At 39.3% G+C, this 20090-nt stretch overlaps 3 protein-coding genes across 3 annotated transcripts in view; 2 read left to right on the forward strand and 1 right to left on the reverse strand.

Moving 5' to 3' along the window:
* The window catches only part of LOC135486865 (protein phosphatase 1 regulatory subunit pprA-like), a 92748-nt gene that overhangs the window by 4853 nt on the left and 67805 nt on the right, over nt 1-20090 (reverse strand). The window lies entirely within an intron of this gene.
* LOC135486300 (uncharacterized) lies at nt 6725-9286 on the forward strand. The gene is made up of 4 exons (XM_064768993.1): nt 6725-6733; nt 7277-7378; nt 8008-8088; nt 8753-9286. The coding sequence occupies exons 2-4, from the start codon at nt 7351-7353 to the stop codon at nt 9115-9117; spliced, it is 474 nt and encodes a 157-aa protein (XP_064625063.1). The 5' UTR covers nt 6725-6733; nt 7277-7350; the 3' UTR covers nt 9118-9286.
* On the forward strand, nt 12277-14243 carry LOC135486770 (uncharacterized). Its single transcript, XM_064769869.1, has 4 exons — nt 12277-12355; nt 12736-12846; nt 13044-13181; nt 13384-14243. The coding sequence occupies exons 1-4, from the start codon at nt 12277-12279 to the stop codon at nt 14241-14243; spliced, it is 1188 nt and encodes a 395-aa protein (XP_064625939.1).

The following is a 20090-nucleotide window of genomic DNA, read 5'->3' on the forward strand; positions in this document are numbered from 1 at the left end:
GCAGCAGTAACAATTGGAAAAACCTCCAACTCGAGGAAACTGTCACGCAGGCTGCAATACTTGCCATTGCCAATCCATCACCATGTACAGAAAGAAAACAACTGCCCAATTTCAAACGTCTACATCCTCAAACTGCTTCCAGTTCAAGTCCATTCCCGCTAAAATTAGTTGTGTTCTTAAGAAATGACATTGACGTTATAAAAGAAATATACACTCGTGATGACCAATACGAAGCTATCACTCTTCACATTTGTCCCACATATCACCATGAAGGTTACTTTATCATCATAGTCCATGTATACCAAAGGGAAAATATAAGCCTAGACCTACCCAGACTTTTCACCTCTATTAAACAGTCTTTACCAGATAACTGTGCAAACAAAAAATGTATACTTCTTGGTGCTTTCGATCAGTACCACACAGACAAAAACAGACACTATCATGATAATTCATCTCTGGAACAGCACATGGCCCAACAGTATCGCTGCCAACAGCTCATCACAGTTAACACAGCTAAAGTAATGGTACCTGTATGTCCTGACCCTACACCAAAAAAAGGAAAACGCCTGTCAAAGACAAAGAACACAACTACTGAACCAAAAAAGCAAATGGTATCAAAAGATCTGAAATTGGATTTAGTATTTGCTTATGAAACAGTCATCAGAAATATAGCTTATGCTCATGCCATTCAAAACTGGTGGTCTAATCATAAATTCTTGCATGTTGGTCTGACGTATCAGCCAAGATTGATAAAGATAGTATTCAACAATGCTAGATCAGTCAATGAAATCTTTAGAAATTTTCAAGCTGATCCAAATGTCATTGCAGCCTCCATTGTTGCATTTGCAGAATCACGATTAAACCAGTCAAATTCTGACACTAGTCTCTCGCTGTCTAATTTCCAGCATATTCGGCATGACCAACCCCAGGTCCAAGGCAACAATCGACCTCCACATGGTTTGATATGTTATGTAAAGGAAGAATTCAGAATTCTAGAAAAGACATTTTTCAGAAACCGCAACTTTGAAGCAATATATACATGTATCCACTCCCGAAATTCACCCGAAATATTCCACATATTAATTGTTTATGCATCACCCCAATGTTCATTTCAACATGTCACTGATAATCTCTCCACCTGCCTCCGATCATACCAGCCAACTGAAACATATGTCATTCTTGGTGACTTCAACATGAATTCAATAGTGGGAGGTGAAAATTTCAATGCTAAACTTGAAAAATTCTTTCTTCAGGAATATAACATGAAGCAAACAGTCACTGAAGAAACAACTGATTACCACACCAAATTAGACCTTGTATTTACAAATGCACATCATGTGCACCATACAGGGATCATTGACAATTGCTGGTCTGACCATAAAATGATATATACAGCTTTACCAATGTCAGAATCACTGACTCCATAGCCTCCCCTTTGACACAGGTGAGCACATGGTCCCTGGACCATTTCATTTACGCTTGGCTTCTATTGGTAAACCCGTTGATACTGAGACAATCATTGCTAAACGAGGAAGTGTATATGCTATGGTGCGACAGCTCAATCAAGATCAACGACGTATTTTTGATGACGTAATTGAAAGATTTTCTAACATACAAGATGAAAATCCAAATGATTCCCCAGTTCCATTTCACCTGTACATATTTGGAAAAGCTGGAACCGGAAAAACATTTCTTATGAAAACACTTATTGAGGCAACAAAACTGATCCTTATGAAATCGGGTGATGATCTCAGTAAACCTTCTGTCCTTGTCCTATCACCTACAGCATCTGCTGCCAGACTTATTAATGGTCAAACTATTGAAAGTGTGCTGGGAATATACAAAAGTGATGACTATGAGGCATACCAAAAATGTTCAAAGAAAAGTACATTGGCACACGAATATGAACAACTTCAAGCTATATTTATTGATGAAATATCTATGGTTGGTGCTAATAAATTGCTCACAATACACAACAAATGTGAAGAGATACTAAGTAAAAGACAGAAACCTTTTTCTGCATTGACTGTAATTCGTACTGGAGACTTATTACAGCTAAGTCCAGTAAAAGATCCATTGATATTTGCCAACGCATCTAAAAAGGGACGAGCTGATGCTACTGCTCCTAACAGATGGAAACTACACTTCAAAATGTATGAATTTAACTCAAAAAATGCGTTCCTTGGAAGATCCAGACTCCTCTACCATGTGTGATCACATTTGAACTAATTCATTAAACAACGATGACAAGACAACATTGAAAAATCGAGTTTTACGAAATCTGAAAGATGATGTTCTAGAATGCCCAAATGAACATTCAAACGAAGCATACAAAAATGGTAACTTGGCTATCATTGTCACTGACAATAAGAAACGACAACAAATCAATTTTCAAATGCTACATTCTCTCATAGAAGGTGATGCTACTCGATTTGAGGCACTTGATGTACCTGCAAATGTTGCTAAGAATAATTACAACAAAGCTGCTGTGTATGACCTTCCTTACACTCAAACTGGTTCATTACCTACCATCCTGGACTTAAAAATCAATGCTCCCGTCATGGTTACTATGAATCTTGACAAACCAGATGGAATAACCAATGGCGTTCGTGGATACGTAGCAGATATTGATATTGAAACCTGCAAAAAAACTATAACTAAAGCAGACAATACAAAAGAAACTATCACCATTCAGATTCCAACTGTCTGGGTCAAATTTCCTGATGGAATTGGAACAAGGTCTGCTGCAAAGGCAAAAGGTCAAAACCAAAGAAACGCTGCAGTTCCTTCAAGCAATGTACATCTAAGTTCAAGCTGCGTGATGGAAACTCTGTTACTATAAACCGTAAACAATCCCCCCTAGTATTAGCCTATGCTTTCACATCACACAAATGTCAAGGCCAGATGCTTAACAAAGTTATCATCGACTTCCGGGATGTGAAAAGAATTCCAACTGCTTCTTTCTATGTTGCCATCACACGAGTAAAAAAACTTGCCAATGTCTACTTGAAATCCTTCCATTGCAACATGATTACGAAAAGTAAGGTCGTTGAAGACGAACTAATAAGATTGCGTGAACATGCTCCATACATTTTTTACAAAGCTCCTCTCTATCATGATATTTTCCAATTTCCAAACAAAACTCAAAAAAATGACCTTAAAATTGTCTATCTCAATATCAATGGCATGTTGTAAGGGAATCACAAGACCTTGATAATGACATCAATCTGAAAGCTGCTGATATCCTATGCATTGCTGAAACTAAATTGTATCCTACTATTCCAGAAAATAAAGTGAACCTTGAAAACTTCGTTCAAATCACCAGGTTAGACTTCAGAGAACATTCCATGGGAATGCTACTATACAAATCCCTACATAGCACAGTGCTTTGTAATCTGCACCAACAGTCAAATCACATGGACACAAAAACTCAAGTCATTCAGTGTAACATCAATAATCTCAGATTCTGCTTCACATATATCAACCCATCATCTGTAACTGCAGGATTATTCAAGCTAGATCAACAGCTACGAGACAGCGAACTTGTTATGGGTGACGTAAATGCAGACCCTTCCAACAACAACGACTGTCAGAAAATTGAAACATTGTGCCTTCATAACAACTTGAAGATTTCACAAAATGGACCAACACACAATCAACGTCACATAGATCACATACTAATTCCCATTAATTTATCCAAGCAATATAAGTATTATACCCAATCATACACAAATCTATATTCAGACCACAAGTCTATTTCAATTACCTTATCCCAAAATGCATCTGCAACTATTTAATGCATCTATTTACACCTTACAAAAAACAAGGGCCAGTTTGCTGTTTATGGACCTATTTTACACACTAAATGCCTACAGTGTTATTGTAACATACTCTACAAAGATCAAGAAATTGTATTACAGATTCTGTCACTGTTTCAGGTACCAAGAACCAAGGCCACTAAGGAAAACGGTGAAAGTCTTTAACTGCTAGCTAACACATGTCATCTCCTGTGAAAAGGAAAGTTCCTTCGACATCATTGACAATGGCGTCTTCAGAACCTGATGAGCTCCCTGACTTAAGATCATCAGCTGAAAGAGGTGAGAATAAAATAGTGATCTTATTACCTCCTATACTATAGTTCTTTGTTTTACCATCAGTGCTCAATTCTAAGATTTTGTACCCAGTTGCCTACAGGACCAATGTTAAAAAATGTCTGGTTGTTCATCAGATTTCAAAAATTGTGCAGTAAGTTGTTGTGAATGAATGATGCTGAAGATTCCAAACGTGGACAGATGACAACCAGTACACAGATGTGAGATGGATGTCCATCTCAAAATCTAGTTGCTAATATATCAAACACTGACTTTGCTAACACTAAGTCTCTTCTGTATCTCGTAACAAGAAGAGCTGAGAATTGTCTCGCCATGAAAACCAATCCCAACCAGAAACCCATTCTGTGGTGCCTAGAGTCTGTTATGGACCCATTTGCACACTGAATACCTACAATGTAATTGTAACATATTGCACAAGGTCCTAGGAATGATGTCACAGATTCTGTCACTGTTTCAGGTACCAAAACCCAAGAAAAACGCTCGAAATCTCCTAAGACAGAAAAATCTCTCACCACAACTAAATTTAAACAAGAGGCCCAAGGGCCTAGCGCTCAGCTGGATCACCCAATAACATAGGACTGAGGGTGTAAAATAGTGAATATAAGCTTTATACTACTGTATGACTGTTTGAAGGTCAAGAGAACACGTTATACTACTAAGATTTCCAATGCAGAGCTGCCAGCTGGATGAAATATGATTGAACTAATCAGCCATGGTATGTAAATATTACAGGAGGCAACGGAAGATATCCCTAGTTCAGTATGTTGTATCGGTAGCTTTACAGAAAAGAAGTGTCAGAGAGGATGAGACTTCTCCATGGACAACTGTGGTATGTCCAGGCTGGGTTGTACAGCACAAGGATACAAAATGCTGTCTGTAATTGAGAGGTATCCTGATTTAACAGAGGTCAAAATAAATAGAAATGACCAGTTTGGGACTAACACCACTGTCTTTTTTTTACTAAGGTAGAGATCACAGGAGTCAACAAAATTAATTTTATTGAGAGAAATTGACCTGTCCTGCAGGTGATTGGAATTTACAATACAAAGGGTCGTTTTCATATTTGAAAATCCCTTCATAATCAAGGGCTACCTCTGACTAAAACAGCACCCATAAACAATAGACCGCCAATTTGACCCCAGCTCCTAACTGCGGGAAAACCCAAGTCCAGCAACCAAAAGTACCAAAAATACATTTTTGTTTACATTTGAACTGCACACATGCGTTTGTTTACAATTTCCCGCAAAATCTCGAAAATCAGGTGACCTGCAATCGTGGATTGAAAATAACATTTATCTGGGTTCAGCAGGTCAGCAGGTATACCGGCTGTTCCAATCATCCCCCTACAGCCAGCTGTTCAAAAGGTAATGTTATTCACCCCACAGGGAGTGCAGGTAATTGATTAAGCCCCTGCATAACTTAACAGCAATGGCTTGGCTTCTGTGAGTGGTAAGGAGAATTGACAGTGTCCGATTAAAAATCCCTCATTTCTGCTCTGCTGAAGTAAATTTTTGAATAAAACCAAGACGTTGCATCAGGATAAGGTGTCACCACCATTCATGCAAAATTTCAAGGCGATCCAACGCCTCTAAATGTGACTTTATTCGTCCCCCTTCTAATATTATTATATAGAAGATTGAGACCAGCGATGACGTCATTTCTGGTGATTCCCTACGTTGTCCAATGAACGCTTTTTAAAGTGTGCCATTTGGCATGCATTAGCAATGTATTTTATCAGCGCTGACAATTGCCGAACAGAATGCCGTAGCTCCGTCAATTTGAAATCAATTTTTATGGGAGTAACATTATTGTGTTGCTTAAAACGTCTACTTTTTACTCATGTAAGAATCGTGGTACTAAAAACTAATATGCAAACAGAATTATGCCGATTCACTGCACATACTGTGGGAATTCTCCACTTCAAAATACATCGCGAACAGAGCGTGCACTTCCGATATCGTTTTCACAGAATTGTGGCCAAATTTTCAAGAACTAATTTTTGAAAGTATTCCCTTAAGACCTTATGACTACCCACTGAAAGGAACTAGTGACAATATCGCCTACTTGACTACTTTTTAGCAGAAAATTGTTTACTTGTTGCAAATTCAATCTTCCATCTTTACACTGGTCACATGGGGAATGCTGAAATATAGTCTAGTTCCCTGGCTAATTCAATGCGCAGAATACAACTGCGCAACTATACGTCATAACCCGGGCTTTTGAATCGTCAAAAAATCTGTCAAATGTGCCTGTAGCGCCAACTGGCGGTGAAAACTAAACTAATTCCATTACAAGTCAAAATGAAAAATTATTAAAAAATATTCGGCCAGATTTGAAAACAATATTTCCTCTGTGGCCCGAGGTATAAAGGAAAGAAGTTTAAACTTCCCGATGACCTCATTCGCCGAATGTAGGTCGGATCGCGCTGATTTTTGGTTTCTGAGTTCCCCTTGGGCTACTCCTAATTTAGCAGCGTCAACAAAGTGCCTAGGTCTTACGGTTACAAAATGCCCAAAATTGACATGGAAGGATGGCAGGATGGCAGGAAGGACGGACACCATTCCCTTAGTAATATTACCAGCTTCGCTGACTTTGTCAGCTGAGCTAAAAAGGAACATCAGGTAATTCACTATGCGAATCATTACACCAGATTTATGTTTAGGTAGACCCTGTCACACCCTCTGGTAGTTGCTTGCGCTCGGCCCATGCCTACTCCACACCTAACAAAGGAAAACAATGCCTGACCTGCTGCACATCTTTTGAAACAACATCTTCAATTCTTGGCAAGATGTGATGCGCACATTACCTTAAAAAGTTGTTCAGTTGTATAGTAGGTACTGCAAAAGAACCATAGGCATGATTAGTAAAAACAACATGCAGAAGCTGCTGACCATCTTTGAGGGAGGGGGACCCATGGGTAACAGCATCCTCAGCATTCCTCTAATTTCAGAAAAATAAGATTAGCGCAGCAGATTAGTGCTCTGTCCTGCACAAGAAGACATTTTATTCACAACAGTGCTCATTCTTTCCAGTTGAAGATTTGAACCTCAACAAAACAAATGCCTTTTGCATCCAATATCAACATGCTTTCAGAAATAACCCTTGAGAATTATATCATTTCTTTATTCATACCATAATTTAAAGAAACTTTTCCCTTTCTTCAGGCACACCTAAATCGGCCTCAAGTAAAAGCAAGACTTCAGCTACACCCGCAGCAAAAAAGACCACATCATCACCAATGTTCAGTCCCAAGAAATTCAAATCAGGTAAAGGCAAAAATATCTGACTTCCACTACACTAGCAGTACTCAAATGATCAGAATTTTACTCGCCATCACTTACTAGATTTTCCTATTTGGCTGCCTGGAATAGCGGCCAAGTCACTATGACTACTAAAATGCCATGTTTTTGAGTAGTTCACATATAGTACCCAAATTCTTTTGAATTTACCCTAAAGAACCATCCATCCTGGTATCTGGCTACCAGACTTGGAAACCTTATTGTTAAAATGGCTACAAAGGAATAAACTGACTTTTCAAAAACTGACTAGCCAACTCGCTCAACTACAATACCCATCTAACACTTCAGTACACTTCATGCCACATCAGTGCACACCATCTTCAACACTAGTTATTCTCTGAAATAATAACACAGCAAACTGTATGATTCACATCCCAATCTTCCCTGGAGCAATAACATTCTGCCTACTGAGGCTTTCCTCCACAGTGATTGGGCAAAACAACTTGTCTCCCAACATTAACGCTATTTGCCACAGCAAATCCAATAAGATGACTCAAGATATTTTTCTGCCTCAAAAGAGGAGTATTTGTCTAAACTTGCAACTTTCTCAACTACATTGATGTACTTATCTACTCACAATGCTACTTCTTTTTCAGCAACACCAACAAAGAGCCAAATCCCCTCTACAAGCACACAAGCACGTGTACAACTATTCAGTCCACAGAAAATGACAGCAGGTAATTATATAATATTGTTCACAGTTCTGCCAAGAACACACTGCTGAAAAACTTACCCTCTGGCTACTGAACCCGCAAGTATGAGAAAAAAAGTCCAAACCAGAATTCATCCATCAAATTACTTCTGATAGTGATACAGCCATCTCTACATATCATATACCAGCAGAAAGTATAGAACCCCACCTATACACAGAGTCTCACACAATGCATGTAGAAAATACACTGGGCGCTGTATATCAAAATGTGTAACTAAGTTCCTCTTTGGGGTATTTTTGCCCTCGCGGTTTGGTAGCAAGCCAGTTAACACCAGCTCTGTCCTTAGACTACAGTATCCATCTAGGTACTGAACACAAGTACCTTCTGCTCTTGCCTGTTATAGCTCCTTCGTTCATCAGCATCACCACCTTTGATTTCATTATTACTTTCAAACTACTTGTCAGACATAGACCAACAGACTATACAGTATGTAACTGCCATCCATAAATTGTTATCAGTACATCACCATTGGAACAAAAATTCTCACAACCAAATATTCAGTGTTAGGGCATAATTTCATCCTGAAAACAATGTATAATCCACCTGGCATCCTGTCATGCTTCTGAGTATCAACATAACAATATATAACAGAACAACATCAACATGAGCTTTCTTTCCTTATTTTCAGACTGTACAAACTATCCATCAACATTGGAAGGGTATATCCATGATGTTGGTGGAAGGAACTGTATCACTTTCGAAATTCAAGTTGCTGCTGATATCTACCACCATGTTATATCATTCCAAATGGATTCCAGATATCGTCTAAAGGCTTTTCAAAAGGCCAAAGCTCCAGTCAGTATCACGAATCACTCCACAATTACTTCCAAGGATAGCCCTGACAAGAAGGATATAAAGTTAACATCAAGTGCCAGGATTCAAGCCATGCCAACTCCACCATTCGCACATGTACCACCACCTTCTACCAGAGATCAGTGCACTGGAAGAAAATACCATCATCAATGTTGCTGTGAAAGTTCAGGTACAGAATGACACCATCGAATACAAAAAAACACGCACAGGATCAATGGCACTGATGCAAAGGTACATTTCAGATGCCGATACTGTCCTAGAACTCGCGGCATGGGGCGACAACATTGAAGAAATACTACCTACACGATCATACCTGCTGCGAAATGTTTCAGTAAAGACCTACGGTACTCTACATCTGTCAACAACACCCTCCACAAAAATAACAGAAATTGAACAAATCCTTAACGCCAAGGAAATGGATATCATTCCCATCACTGGAGATCTTCTAACTGTCCAAATTAATATTTCATACAAATGCTCATCATGTAATCAACTAAACCCCTACACGCAAGCAGAACAAGCAACATGTATGAAGTGTTATTCACAACAAAAAGTTCCACGCACTATGAGAGTATATGACGGCACAGCCACAGTTCATGATGGCAAAATTCCTCACCATATTATATTTACCAATGCTTGTCTTCAGTCTTGTATTGAGGGTGTCTCTGTAGCTCTTGACAAGAACATACATGAACTATCAGCACAGGAAATTCAAACTTTCCTGTTGGACTATCAGAGTCCGTTTGATCTCGCATACAATGCAGCAAATAACACAACAATGACCTTCTCACCTGTACCAGAAGCTTGAGCAAACTTTTCACATTTGCCATGTCTACCATTTAAACAGCTTGTATTGTTGTTACTTGTTTCACTATTTAGTGTAGGCCTATCATCATCAGATCATTTGAGCTGAGATACCATGAGCTTCGTAATTAAAATGACTCGACCTTGTAATTGTCATTACCTTTTTATCTGCTTGTACTGGGGTGGTCAATGTATGCCTAACAGTAGCATGCTGAGTGAATTATTGTTTATAACCCCATCTGTAATTTTTATAATCTCCTTTTTCATACCAATATCTTGTATAATTTAAGGGGCAGTTACTCAGCTCCTGTTCATGAAGCTTACAATTCATCTGTTATAAAATGTCGCTTGGAATCGCAAAACAATTTGTCATGTCATTGCTTGGCACACCACACTCTGCCACACAGACTGAACAGAATTGTTGTTTGTCAATTGGTGTGCCAAGCAATGACATCACCAATTCCTCAAGATTCCACTGCACATTTTATAGTACATCATAGAGAATCAGCCAAAACCTTACCATTTCTCACACTTCTCTCCAAGGTAATGGATCATGTACCTTACCGAGTTGGCCATGCAAACTGTCTGTAAACAGTCCCCTGTATTAGATAACCATCCAATATGCTGTGACTGAACAGTCACTAGGCTCTACTACAATAACAGGAGAGATTTCAAACTTTATGCCTGGATTCTGGATTTGGTGTTTGAACTTGAAAAGTTAAATTCTTTGCAAGTAAATGCACTACATTCCAACTAGTACAATTCAAACACTAAATTCAGAATCTAAACTTTAACTCAGGAACTTAGTATTCACAACACTTCTCTCATCATTCAAGTTTAGCGTGTTTTGCCATTGTTTCAATATCTTGCTATATTCCATATGTGACTCACTAAGCTAAGCCTAATTTCATGATTTATCCTTTAGTCTTAAATCTATATCTCTCTACTACATAACTTTTATACTTTCATTTCTTATGATTATAACTTGTGATTACAATCATTGTATATGTATAATTCTCCAATATCTTACTGGTTAAGTCTAATCATTGCCATCCATATTCCTTATCTTTTTGTACTGTTCATATTTGCTGACTTCTTACTCTACTGCCATGTTTATTTTGTATATATATATATATATATATATATTACTTTACTTGTACTGTAATTCAAATTGCTGTAAAATCTCCCACAACTGTATTTGTCTTCTTACAATGTAGGAACAATTATCTAGTTTAAATCTTTTGTGGAAGATTTCAACCAAATATCTGATTGACCAATTATGTTAAATAAATTGATTCATTTTGATTTAAATAACTGGTGCTAATAACTTGCTGGTCAAGTACAATCATTTCAAGCAATAAAACAAGCATTTTTAACCATACATATCTTTATTCATTCCTTTAATCCTTTATGCCTTCAATTTCCTGGTAACTCCCACAACTCCACTTTAGTTTCAGGATTCAACCTACTTTCAGTCACCTCCACCAAGGACGCCATCCATCCCATCAATAATTTGCAAACTTCACAATACTAGTGACTTTTTGCATTAAATACTTCTTGCAAACATAAACAGAAATAAAAACCAATCTGGCCTCCCAAGTAGACAATGCTGCCATATTTCATAACAGCCGTCCTACAAATAAAGGCCAACAACATTTTCAAACTTTGGGGACGTTCTGGCATCAACGCGACAACCCATATTCGCCTATAGGCTTGTTCTTAATTTGGGTGAAAAACAGATATCTGTTGATAAACATGTCACAAAAGAAATGAATAGATTAAAGCATCAATCCAAGCTGAAATTGAATTATATTCATCCTTCCTCTATTCCTAGCACCTTCATAAAAATATTTTTTCATAACACCAGGTCTCTTCATCTACACTTTCAAGATATTACAGCTGATAAACATCTAATGATGGGAGATATTCTTTTTTTTGCTGAATCACAATTATGTCAAGCAGACAATGATGACGATTTTGTTATCCAAAACTTTCACACTTTCAGAAATGATCAGCAATCATCTGGAAGACGACCTCCACATGGTTTAGTCACTGCCTGCTAAACCTAATGTCAGCCATGTTTCAGAGAGAGATTTTGAAGCATCATTCATTAGGATCAAACTTGCACACCAACATTTGCAAATCATTGCTGTTTACAAAGCACCAAATTGCTCTTTTTCTTCACTAATAAGTAAACTTGAATGTATTGCATCCGAAATTAACTCGGAAGCACCAACTATATTTCTTGGCGATTTTAATCTCGATATTTCAAATGGCAGAAATTCAGATCACTTACTTCAGATTTCCAACACCCTTAAATGTAAACAGTTGGTCAACAAATATACCACAGATAATAAAACAACTATTGACATGGTTTTCACAAATATACCATCACTCATAACATCAACCATTGAGAGTACATGGTCTGATCATAAGATGCTTCTTGTAGCTTGTCCTAACACAGACAGTTGTTAGACTTTGTCACCACAGCACATCTACCAACAATATTCCTTTCTCTTACAGAAATCTTCAGAGATGCAGATGGATGATGAATTGCCCAACTTGGGCCAACCAGTACCAGATCAAAAACAAACATTTGAACAAGAAAAAAGATGTAAGTACAAAACTCTGCCAAACACTGTTAAACAACAAAGTGAATGACGTCATGATGCAATAATTATGCAAATTTTGACCTTGCAATGCATTCCCAATGAGTAAAACCAAGTTGTGCCACTGCGCCACCTGTATGTGTACTTTCCACGTTACTACCTTATTTCACTACTGCAAGTACTAAAGGCACCATGACCTGATGACTAAAAAACTTTTAAAACTTCAATCATCACATTATTTGTCTAAAATAAATTGATACTTGCAATTTTAAGTAGTCAAAGTGAAATTTATCATTGCAAAATTCAGAAAAAACTATTTATTCTCTGTTTATATACACTCATTGTTATTGTCTTCTTAAACACTAATTTTTTATTTTTCTCTCAGCTGCTAAAAAAATGAAAACCACTACCTCCATTGAGCCATCCACCATTGACAAATGTAAACCAACGTCTTCAATGAGCAAGGTACCTTCTTCCAAAACAAAAGAACTAAAAGGTAATTCAAACACAACTACATGACTTTCATTTCTACTAGTTAAAAAAGATTCAGCTAAATAGAATATTTCCATTCAAAACTTTCATGTGTCTCTTCTGTATATAAATTTCATAAATTTAAAATTTGCTTTCTACTAATTGTCATTTTCAAATTTGTACTTCTATATTCTCAAACACCATTTAACAATTCTGTTTTAGGGGCAGGCACAGAAACATCCATTCCATCCACCTCCATTCCATGCATTCCATCCAAACCCACCATTCTATCTAAACCAACTGTCTCTGATGCAAAGAGGAAAATTGTCTTCACTCCAGAAAAAATGAAGAAAAGATTAGGTAATATACAGTACATTCTATCAGTTGTTTTCTACAACCTAGTGTTTCAGCCAAAATGTAAATCCTTCAAAAACGACTGAGGGAGGGCTCAAACAGTGTGCACTGTGCACTGCTAAATAAAACAGGGTCATATTTCCTGTATGCCATATGACATGAATTGCACAAAGATTCATATTTTTACAAAACTTCTTTTTCCTTTCAGCTATGCCAACGAAGACATGTTCAACATTGGATGCTACCACAGCATCACCTTCAACATCAACCATCACACTAACTGGTTATGTGCATGATGTAGTGACCCAGTCCAAACACCTCACATTCAAATTACAAACTGCTGAAAATACATACCAGCATATCATCACATTCGTACCTGAACAATTCAAAGCCACATTGATCAATAACATGGAAAACACATTTCCTATTGAAATCCAAAACCATGGATTCATTCAGTCCAAAAACTCAAAACAAATGGATGTGAAACTAACATCTAAAACAAAAATCACTTCACTTCCTAAGCAACTCACATTCTGCCACAAACCGCCATCAACTGTAATTACTGCAGTCAACAGCATTCACCACTTGCCAGCGTTTCAAAAGATAAACATAGAGGTCATTGTTCTTGCCCAAGAGGATAATACTGAAACAAAGAACACAACATCAGGGCCCATGACACTAATGAACAAGTATGTTTCTGATGCTAGCGGACTGATCAAATTGACATCATGGGGTGACCACATTCATTCTCTTGAGGTTGGAAACAGCTTCAAACTCACCAATGTTTCTGTCAAAGAATTCAATGAGGAAAAACGTTTGTCAACAACTGCACAAACAATCGTCACTCCAATTACACAATTAACCAAGTACATAAAAATGGAGACTGCCACTATCAATGCAGAACTTGTGGGAGTTGACATTTCAAAGCATTACAGATGCAACATGTGCTCCACCCTCAACAATCATGTCGATTCACCATATGATCGTTGTCAAAACTGTAACTGCCAACAAAAACTGACCAAAGTCGAAAATACAAGGAAAACAATGCTTCAAATTGAACTTCAGTGAGAATTGTGTCTCGGAGATAGTAGATGCTATCAAAGCAGCTCAACAGGCAAATAACCAACTATCAGCACAGGACGTTGAATCCTTCTTACTGGATTACAACAGCAATTTTGAGGTTGTTTTCTACAAAACCACTGCAACGATTATCTCTTGTACTCCCTGTGAGTAAGCCCTATCCTCACAGAAATGTTCGAAGTGTCATATCCACAATATTTGAGATTTGGTATTTGCTTAATGCCCAACATGTATTCAACTTACTGGAGAGTAAGATTCCTCTTTCTGTAATTATGTTATGCTGTTAAGTTTAGGTTTCTCTGATTTTAGATATGAATCAAACAAATTATTGTGTTCTCCGTATTTTGATTTACCAATCATGTTATTATTTTGTAGTCATTCTTTGTTATTGACATGTAAACCTCATGTATCTATGCAGAACTATCAATGCAAAACTTATATATATATGTTTATTTCTTACTATTGTACAGAGTATTTAAATTGACATGAGTTTACAGAATTTACAGAAAAGAAAAAGAAACACCGTGATTACAAATTAACTCGTACATACAAATTCTAACATCGTCCTTATCTCGTCCTGTGTTAGTATTTCGTTGCCGTTTTCTAGGCTTTCTAACAACTCACGGGCTTGAGCCGCCACACGTACATCCACATCTTTAAACTCAGCCTCACCTATGTTATGGTATCCAACATTAATCGTAAACTTATTGATACGATATTTAAGACAGACTCTAGTAGTGTTCCTACCTAGGCTTGTTGTACCCTCATACAATATTAGATTCATACATAACATCATGTAATCGTTCCCTGATCTAGTAAGGTTTTCTATGAATCTCAGTAATCGTCTTTCCAATTGAAGCTCAATGGGACTGTCTCCAATGATTAAAGGAATTAGTTTGTTGTGTGTTCTCATTGGTAACTTCATTATTCGCCTGACGCACTTCCGCCATGAAGTGAAAAAATTCTCCATGTGTCGACTTCCTATGTCCCACAATTGAAACCCATACATACTCATGCAAAAAGATTTGAACAAAAAATACCGGCTCTCGGCTGAAGCATGCCCAAAACGAGCCAAAACCATGTTGGTTCGCTTATACAAGTTGTTTATTCCTGCATCGATTCTCAGCTGGTCGGTATTGGGCCCTAGGGGGAATCCCAGATGCGTCTCAACCTGTTTTGCATTTAACCTCACTCCGTCGAAGACTATGAATTCCACCCTGACATCACAACTCCCGGGAAAAACCATGAAACCACTTTTAGTCATATTGAATTTAATCATATAGTCATTTGAAAAAACCTTTGCCATTTTCAACATCTTTGTCAGTGATAGTACCGTCGGTGCAAGGAGTATAATGTCATCTGCATAAGCAAATACCCCCACATACATATGACCTACTCTACACCCGATCTTTGAATGTTGTAGGTCTACAAGAAGCTGATCTATGTAAATATTGAAAAGAATGGGGGATAACACCCCACCCTGTTTCACCCCGTTCGTCGCGGTAAATGAATCCGATACGAATTCGCCCCATTTAACACAAATCCGTTGATTACTGTACTGGTATGCCAAAAACCTCGCCGTTAATGGACAGAGTCCGTTTTTTACGAGCTTCCGGAACAACTTAACAAAGTGTACGCAGTCGAACGCTTTACTCGCATCAAGGGTTACGCAATATACTGGCGAATTTCTCCCATTGTAATATCCCACTACTTCGTTTACTATAGATGCGCAGCTAGCCGTTGACAGATTCTTTTTAAAGCCAAACTGAGCGTCATTTGATCTCAGTGCATCGTGATGGTGCTTTATGATAACATTATCAAGGATCTTCCCCATGATACTGCTGATAGATATACCCCGGTAGTTGTCAGAGGAATTTAAAGACTTCTTCTTATCTTTCGGGATTGGGATGACCCGAGTGCTCTCGAATTTGGTTGGACAATGTCCGTGTATCACAATGGCGTTTAGTAAAAGTCCTATGTAGATCTCTAGACTATCACAACCGTTGATGAAGTGATCAGTGAAGAGATAGGGTATGCTGTCTTGTCTACACTGTTCAACCGATTTATCCCTGCCTTTACATCGCCTTGGTTTATACTATGGCTGCTATAACATTTACCCTTGCAACAAGATTCTGCAATCTCTCTTTCAATGTCGCTTGTTAATTCTTGCATTTCACCCCTTTCGAATGACACACTGTTGTATAATCTCTTAAACCTATCAGCAAACAGGTTTCCTATTTCTACACTGCCCACAGCCTCGTCCATTGTAGTTGGCACGGAATTAGAACTACCCTTAATCTTCTTTACTTCTACCCATACATTCTTTTTACTTGCAAGCTTATTTGCTGACATTTGATCCTGATTCCTTTTTACTTCCTTCACTTCACGATGATATAGTGCCCGTGTTCTCCGTCTGATGTCTGCCACTGCCCCATTTCTGGGCCTGCCATTTTCTTTCCATAAGTTATGCCAGAAGATCGCTCTTTCCTTTGCCTCGCTTGCCCCGTTGTTCCATCCCGCTCTACCCCTAGGTTGGTTGATGTCGTATGTGGGGATTGACTCCCGACTTGCCGTCAGACAGGCGCCAACTATATCATCATGAAAGTGTTCAATCTCCTCACTGTGCTCTTTACACTTAAAGTCCCTACAAGCCAAGGCCTCCACTGGAATGTCGATTTGGCGAAGTAAATTGTCCAACGATGCCTTATATCTCACAATATCTTCATCCGTTGCCTTATCCCACCTCATTTTTGACCTCGGCCCAACCTCGCCCGCTTCACCAAAAACGTTTGGTGCGGGTAAGTTAACTGACATAAATAAGCAGGAATGATCTGATGGATTGTACGCTTTATGCTCAACCTCGTAGGCTGTTATCAATTCATATACCTCTTCCGACACAATGAAATGGTCAATTAGTGACCGGGTTCCATTTGCTCTACTTTCATACATATAATCCACATTACTCGACTCGTGTCCCCGCGCTAGCTTAAGATTTTCTTCCTCTAGAAATTGCTTAAGCATAATTGTGTGCGGGAATGAGACCTACTCAGATCTGTATTAAAATCCCCGCCAATCATAATGTACCTCGCATCGTTTGATTCCTTTATCGCAGCTATTTCTTGCAACACTTCTCTATATTCCCTCACATTTTCTGGACCCCCTCCATCTGATGGCATATAAACATTTAACACCAATAACTCCAGGTTATCATAAGATAGCCTGGTAGCACATACTCTTTTTGATTTCCAATCTACTGGTATAACCTTTGCCTCTATACCCGAATGCCAAGCAATAGCCGTACCCCCGTGAGGTCTACCTCATTAACAAGAGGTTACTCTCCATTCCAGATTGTCCGTGCACAATATAATCTTTACCGAGCTTTTGCTGTAACTTACACATCTGATCTTCGAATAACCAATGTTCTTGAATCAAGAACAAATCACAGTTCTCGATTACCTCACTGAGGTATTCGGGTCGCCCCGCCCCTAGTCCGTTACTATTGAACGTGGCCAATCTAAGTGAGCTCATTAGTATGAGTAATCCGATTAGTGTCGTCTGAGGCGTAATTCTCATGAAGGTCCCACGAGTTTGTTCGGCCCCTCAGATCGTCTGGAGGTGATATATTTTCTGACCCTTACGCCTTCTGGCCATAAGTCGTCCTTGAATAAGTCCTTGAATTGACTCCCTGGCACTGTAAGCCTGAACGACTCTTGATGCGATACCTGTTTCAGGTCTACTACCTCAAAACCCTTGTCCGTAATGTATTGCTTGTCCTTCGTATCCGTTTCCCTGCTTACTCGAAATATGAAGAGGTCCTTGTTCGGTTCTCCCCCTTTAAAATTAGTCCCATGTGCCTTTGCCTTTCCTTGTATCACAGTTCGCCTTCTTTTCTCATATTACCGTTGTTTTCGCTCTTGATATTTAGGGTAGCAGTAGTCACCCTCGGAGAATTGCGAACTGTCGCTCATACGATCTACTGACGTATTGCTCCCCCTTAGCCTTAATACGTTCTGATTTTGCGGCGGTTTGAGTGTAGCCATTGGCCGCTGAGATTCTCCTCCGTCAGCGCCACCGTTTTCACGTGTAAGGCCACGACCACCTCCACGACGTCCTCTGTGTCCACGTCCTCGTGTCACATCAGTCCACGTATAACCACACCCTACCGACCTACTGTCTTTTTCAGTCTGATCTTCACCATGTTTACCCGTAATTTCAACTCTTACTTCACAATGGGTTGATTCCACGCTACCACTGTCCATATTTGTCTCCTTGTTGTCTTCGTGACCTCCTAGCTTCCTCGCTAACACCTCCGCCAATCGTTCATTTTGCGTGTTTTCTCCTCGACCTCATTTATGCGGTGTACCATCGATAAGACATTCAAGTCCTCAGGGTGAAACCTAGGCATGTTACCCAGCTGTAACGCAGAGACTACTATCTCTGGCATCTCACCGCACTGGTCAAGCTTACTGAGTGCAGCGGCAATATCACTCACATTGCCCTCCTCAGCCGTTCTGGCTGGTGTGTTCTGGCGCCTTATTATCTTCCCGATCGTTTGTTCACCACAGAAGTCCCACAATGCATGCTTTGCCGCGATAAACTGTTCTCCGCTGAATGTTGCAAGAACTCCCTTTTTTATGTTATCCGCCGGTCCCGATTGCATGGCATACACGAAGTAAGCAAGTATTGCGTTATTGATGACCGGCTCATCTCCCGTCATTCTCTTTACAGACCTCAGATTGCCCTCATCCTGCTCCTCCGTATCACCGCCTCTGACTTCTTCTCCATCCGTTCTTAACGACTTTAGGTTAGGGCTTCCGGAACCGCCCTGATCCGGGGTTCTCTGACTGGCCTTACATTTCCCAGCTTGCCGTGGGGTCGTATCATCGACAGCTTGATCCTTTGACCGTGCCGAATCAAAATCAAACATAGTCTTTTGTTGACTCATGATTAACTCGTACTTATCACAACACACGTCCGCTCAAGCGTGACAACAGTTCAGTCATGACCCGTGTCCGTTCACAGCTATGTATGTACATGTACATACACGTACACGTATTTGTGTGTGTCAACTCCTACAGAGATTAACCAAACAGGAAAAAGGATGGGACGATCCTGTTGACGAGTTAGATATTCTACAGTGGAAGCAATGGCTTAGAGATATCCCAAAGCTTGAAGATTTGAAGATTCCAAGATGCCTTAACCCGCCCATGTTTGCGAATGTAATCTCCTGCCAGCTTCACACCTTCGCTGATGCAAGTGAAAAAGGTTACGGAATAGCAGCATACATTCGTCTAGTCTGCGAGGGGGGAGGGACACACAGTAGCTTACTGTTCGGAAAAGCAAGAGTTGCCCCGTTGAAGAAGATAACCATTCCAAGCATGGAGCTTACAGCCGCAACAGTTGCAGTGACGAGTGCTGCAGTTGTTATGGATGAGATGGATTATCAGTTTGATCGCGTGGATTATTGGACAGACAGCATGTTAGTATTGAGGTACATTAACAACACTGTCAGCCGTTTCCACACCTTCGTTGCCAATAGACTATACCATACATACATGAAGGTACCAAGCCTAGCCAATGGCACCACGTCGGTACAAAGCAGAACCCAGCTGATTTGGTATCCAGGGGAATGAAGCCTGAAGATGAAAATGAAACAAAGCTGTGGTTGAGTGGACCTGGATTCCTCTCTAGAGATGAATCTGAATGGCCGAAGACCGAACTCACTATATCTTTGCCAGAAGACGACCCAGATGTTAGACGCCCAGTAGCATGTACCGTAAGCACCACTGTAGTACTAACCGAGGCACCATTTGATAAGTACTTTGAGAGATTTTC

The sequence above is a fragment of the Lineus longissimus genome, chromosome 4, assembly GCF_910592395.1.
Source record: "Lineus longissimus chromosome 4, tnLinLong1.2, whole genome shotgun sequence".
Lineage (NCBI taxonomy): Eukaryota > Metazoa > Nemertea > Pilidiophora > Heteronemertea > Lineidae > Lineus > Lineus longissimus.

What these genes read in the sequence shown, in the direction of transcription:
- LOC135486770 (XM_064769869.1), top strand. Translation starts at nt 12,277, where the DNA reads ATGCAGATGGATGATGAATTGCCCAACTTGGGCCAACCAGTACCAGAT. An exon ending in ATTTGAACAAGAAAAAAGAT is followed by an intron (nt 12,356 to 12,735) that starts GTAAGTACAAAA and finishes TTTTTCTCTCAG; the next exon opens with CTGCTAAAAAAATGAAAACC. An exon ending in AAAAATGAAGAAAAGATTAG is followed by an intron (nt 13,182 to 13,383) that starts GTAATATACAGT and finishes TTTTCCTTTCAG; the next exon opens with CTATGCCAACGAAGACATGT.
- LOC135486300 (XM_064768993.1), top strand. Translation starts at nt 7,351, where the DNA reads ATGTTCAGTCCCAAGAAATTCAAATCAG. An exon ending in TCCCAAGAAATTCAAATCAG is followed by an intron (nt 7,379 to 8,007) that starts GTAAAGGCAAAA and finishes CTTCTTTTTCAG; the next exon opens with CAACACCAACAAAGAGCCAA. An exon ending in TCCACAGAAAATGACAGCAG is followed by an intron (nt 8,089 to 8,752) that starts GTAATTATATAA and finishes CCTTATTTTCAG; the next exon opens with ACTGTACAAACTATCCATCA.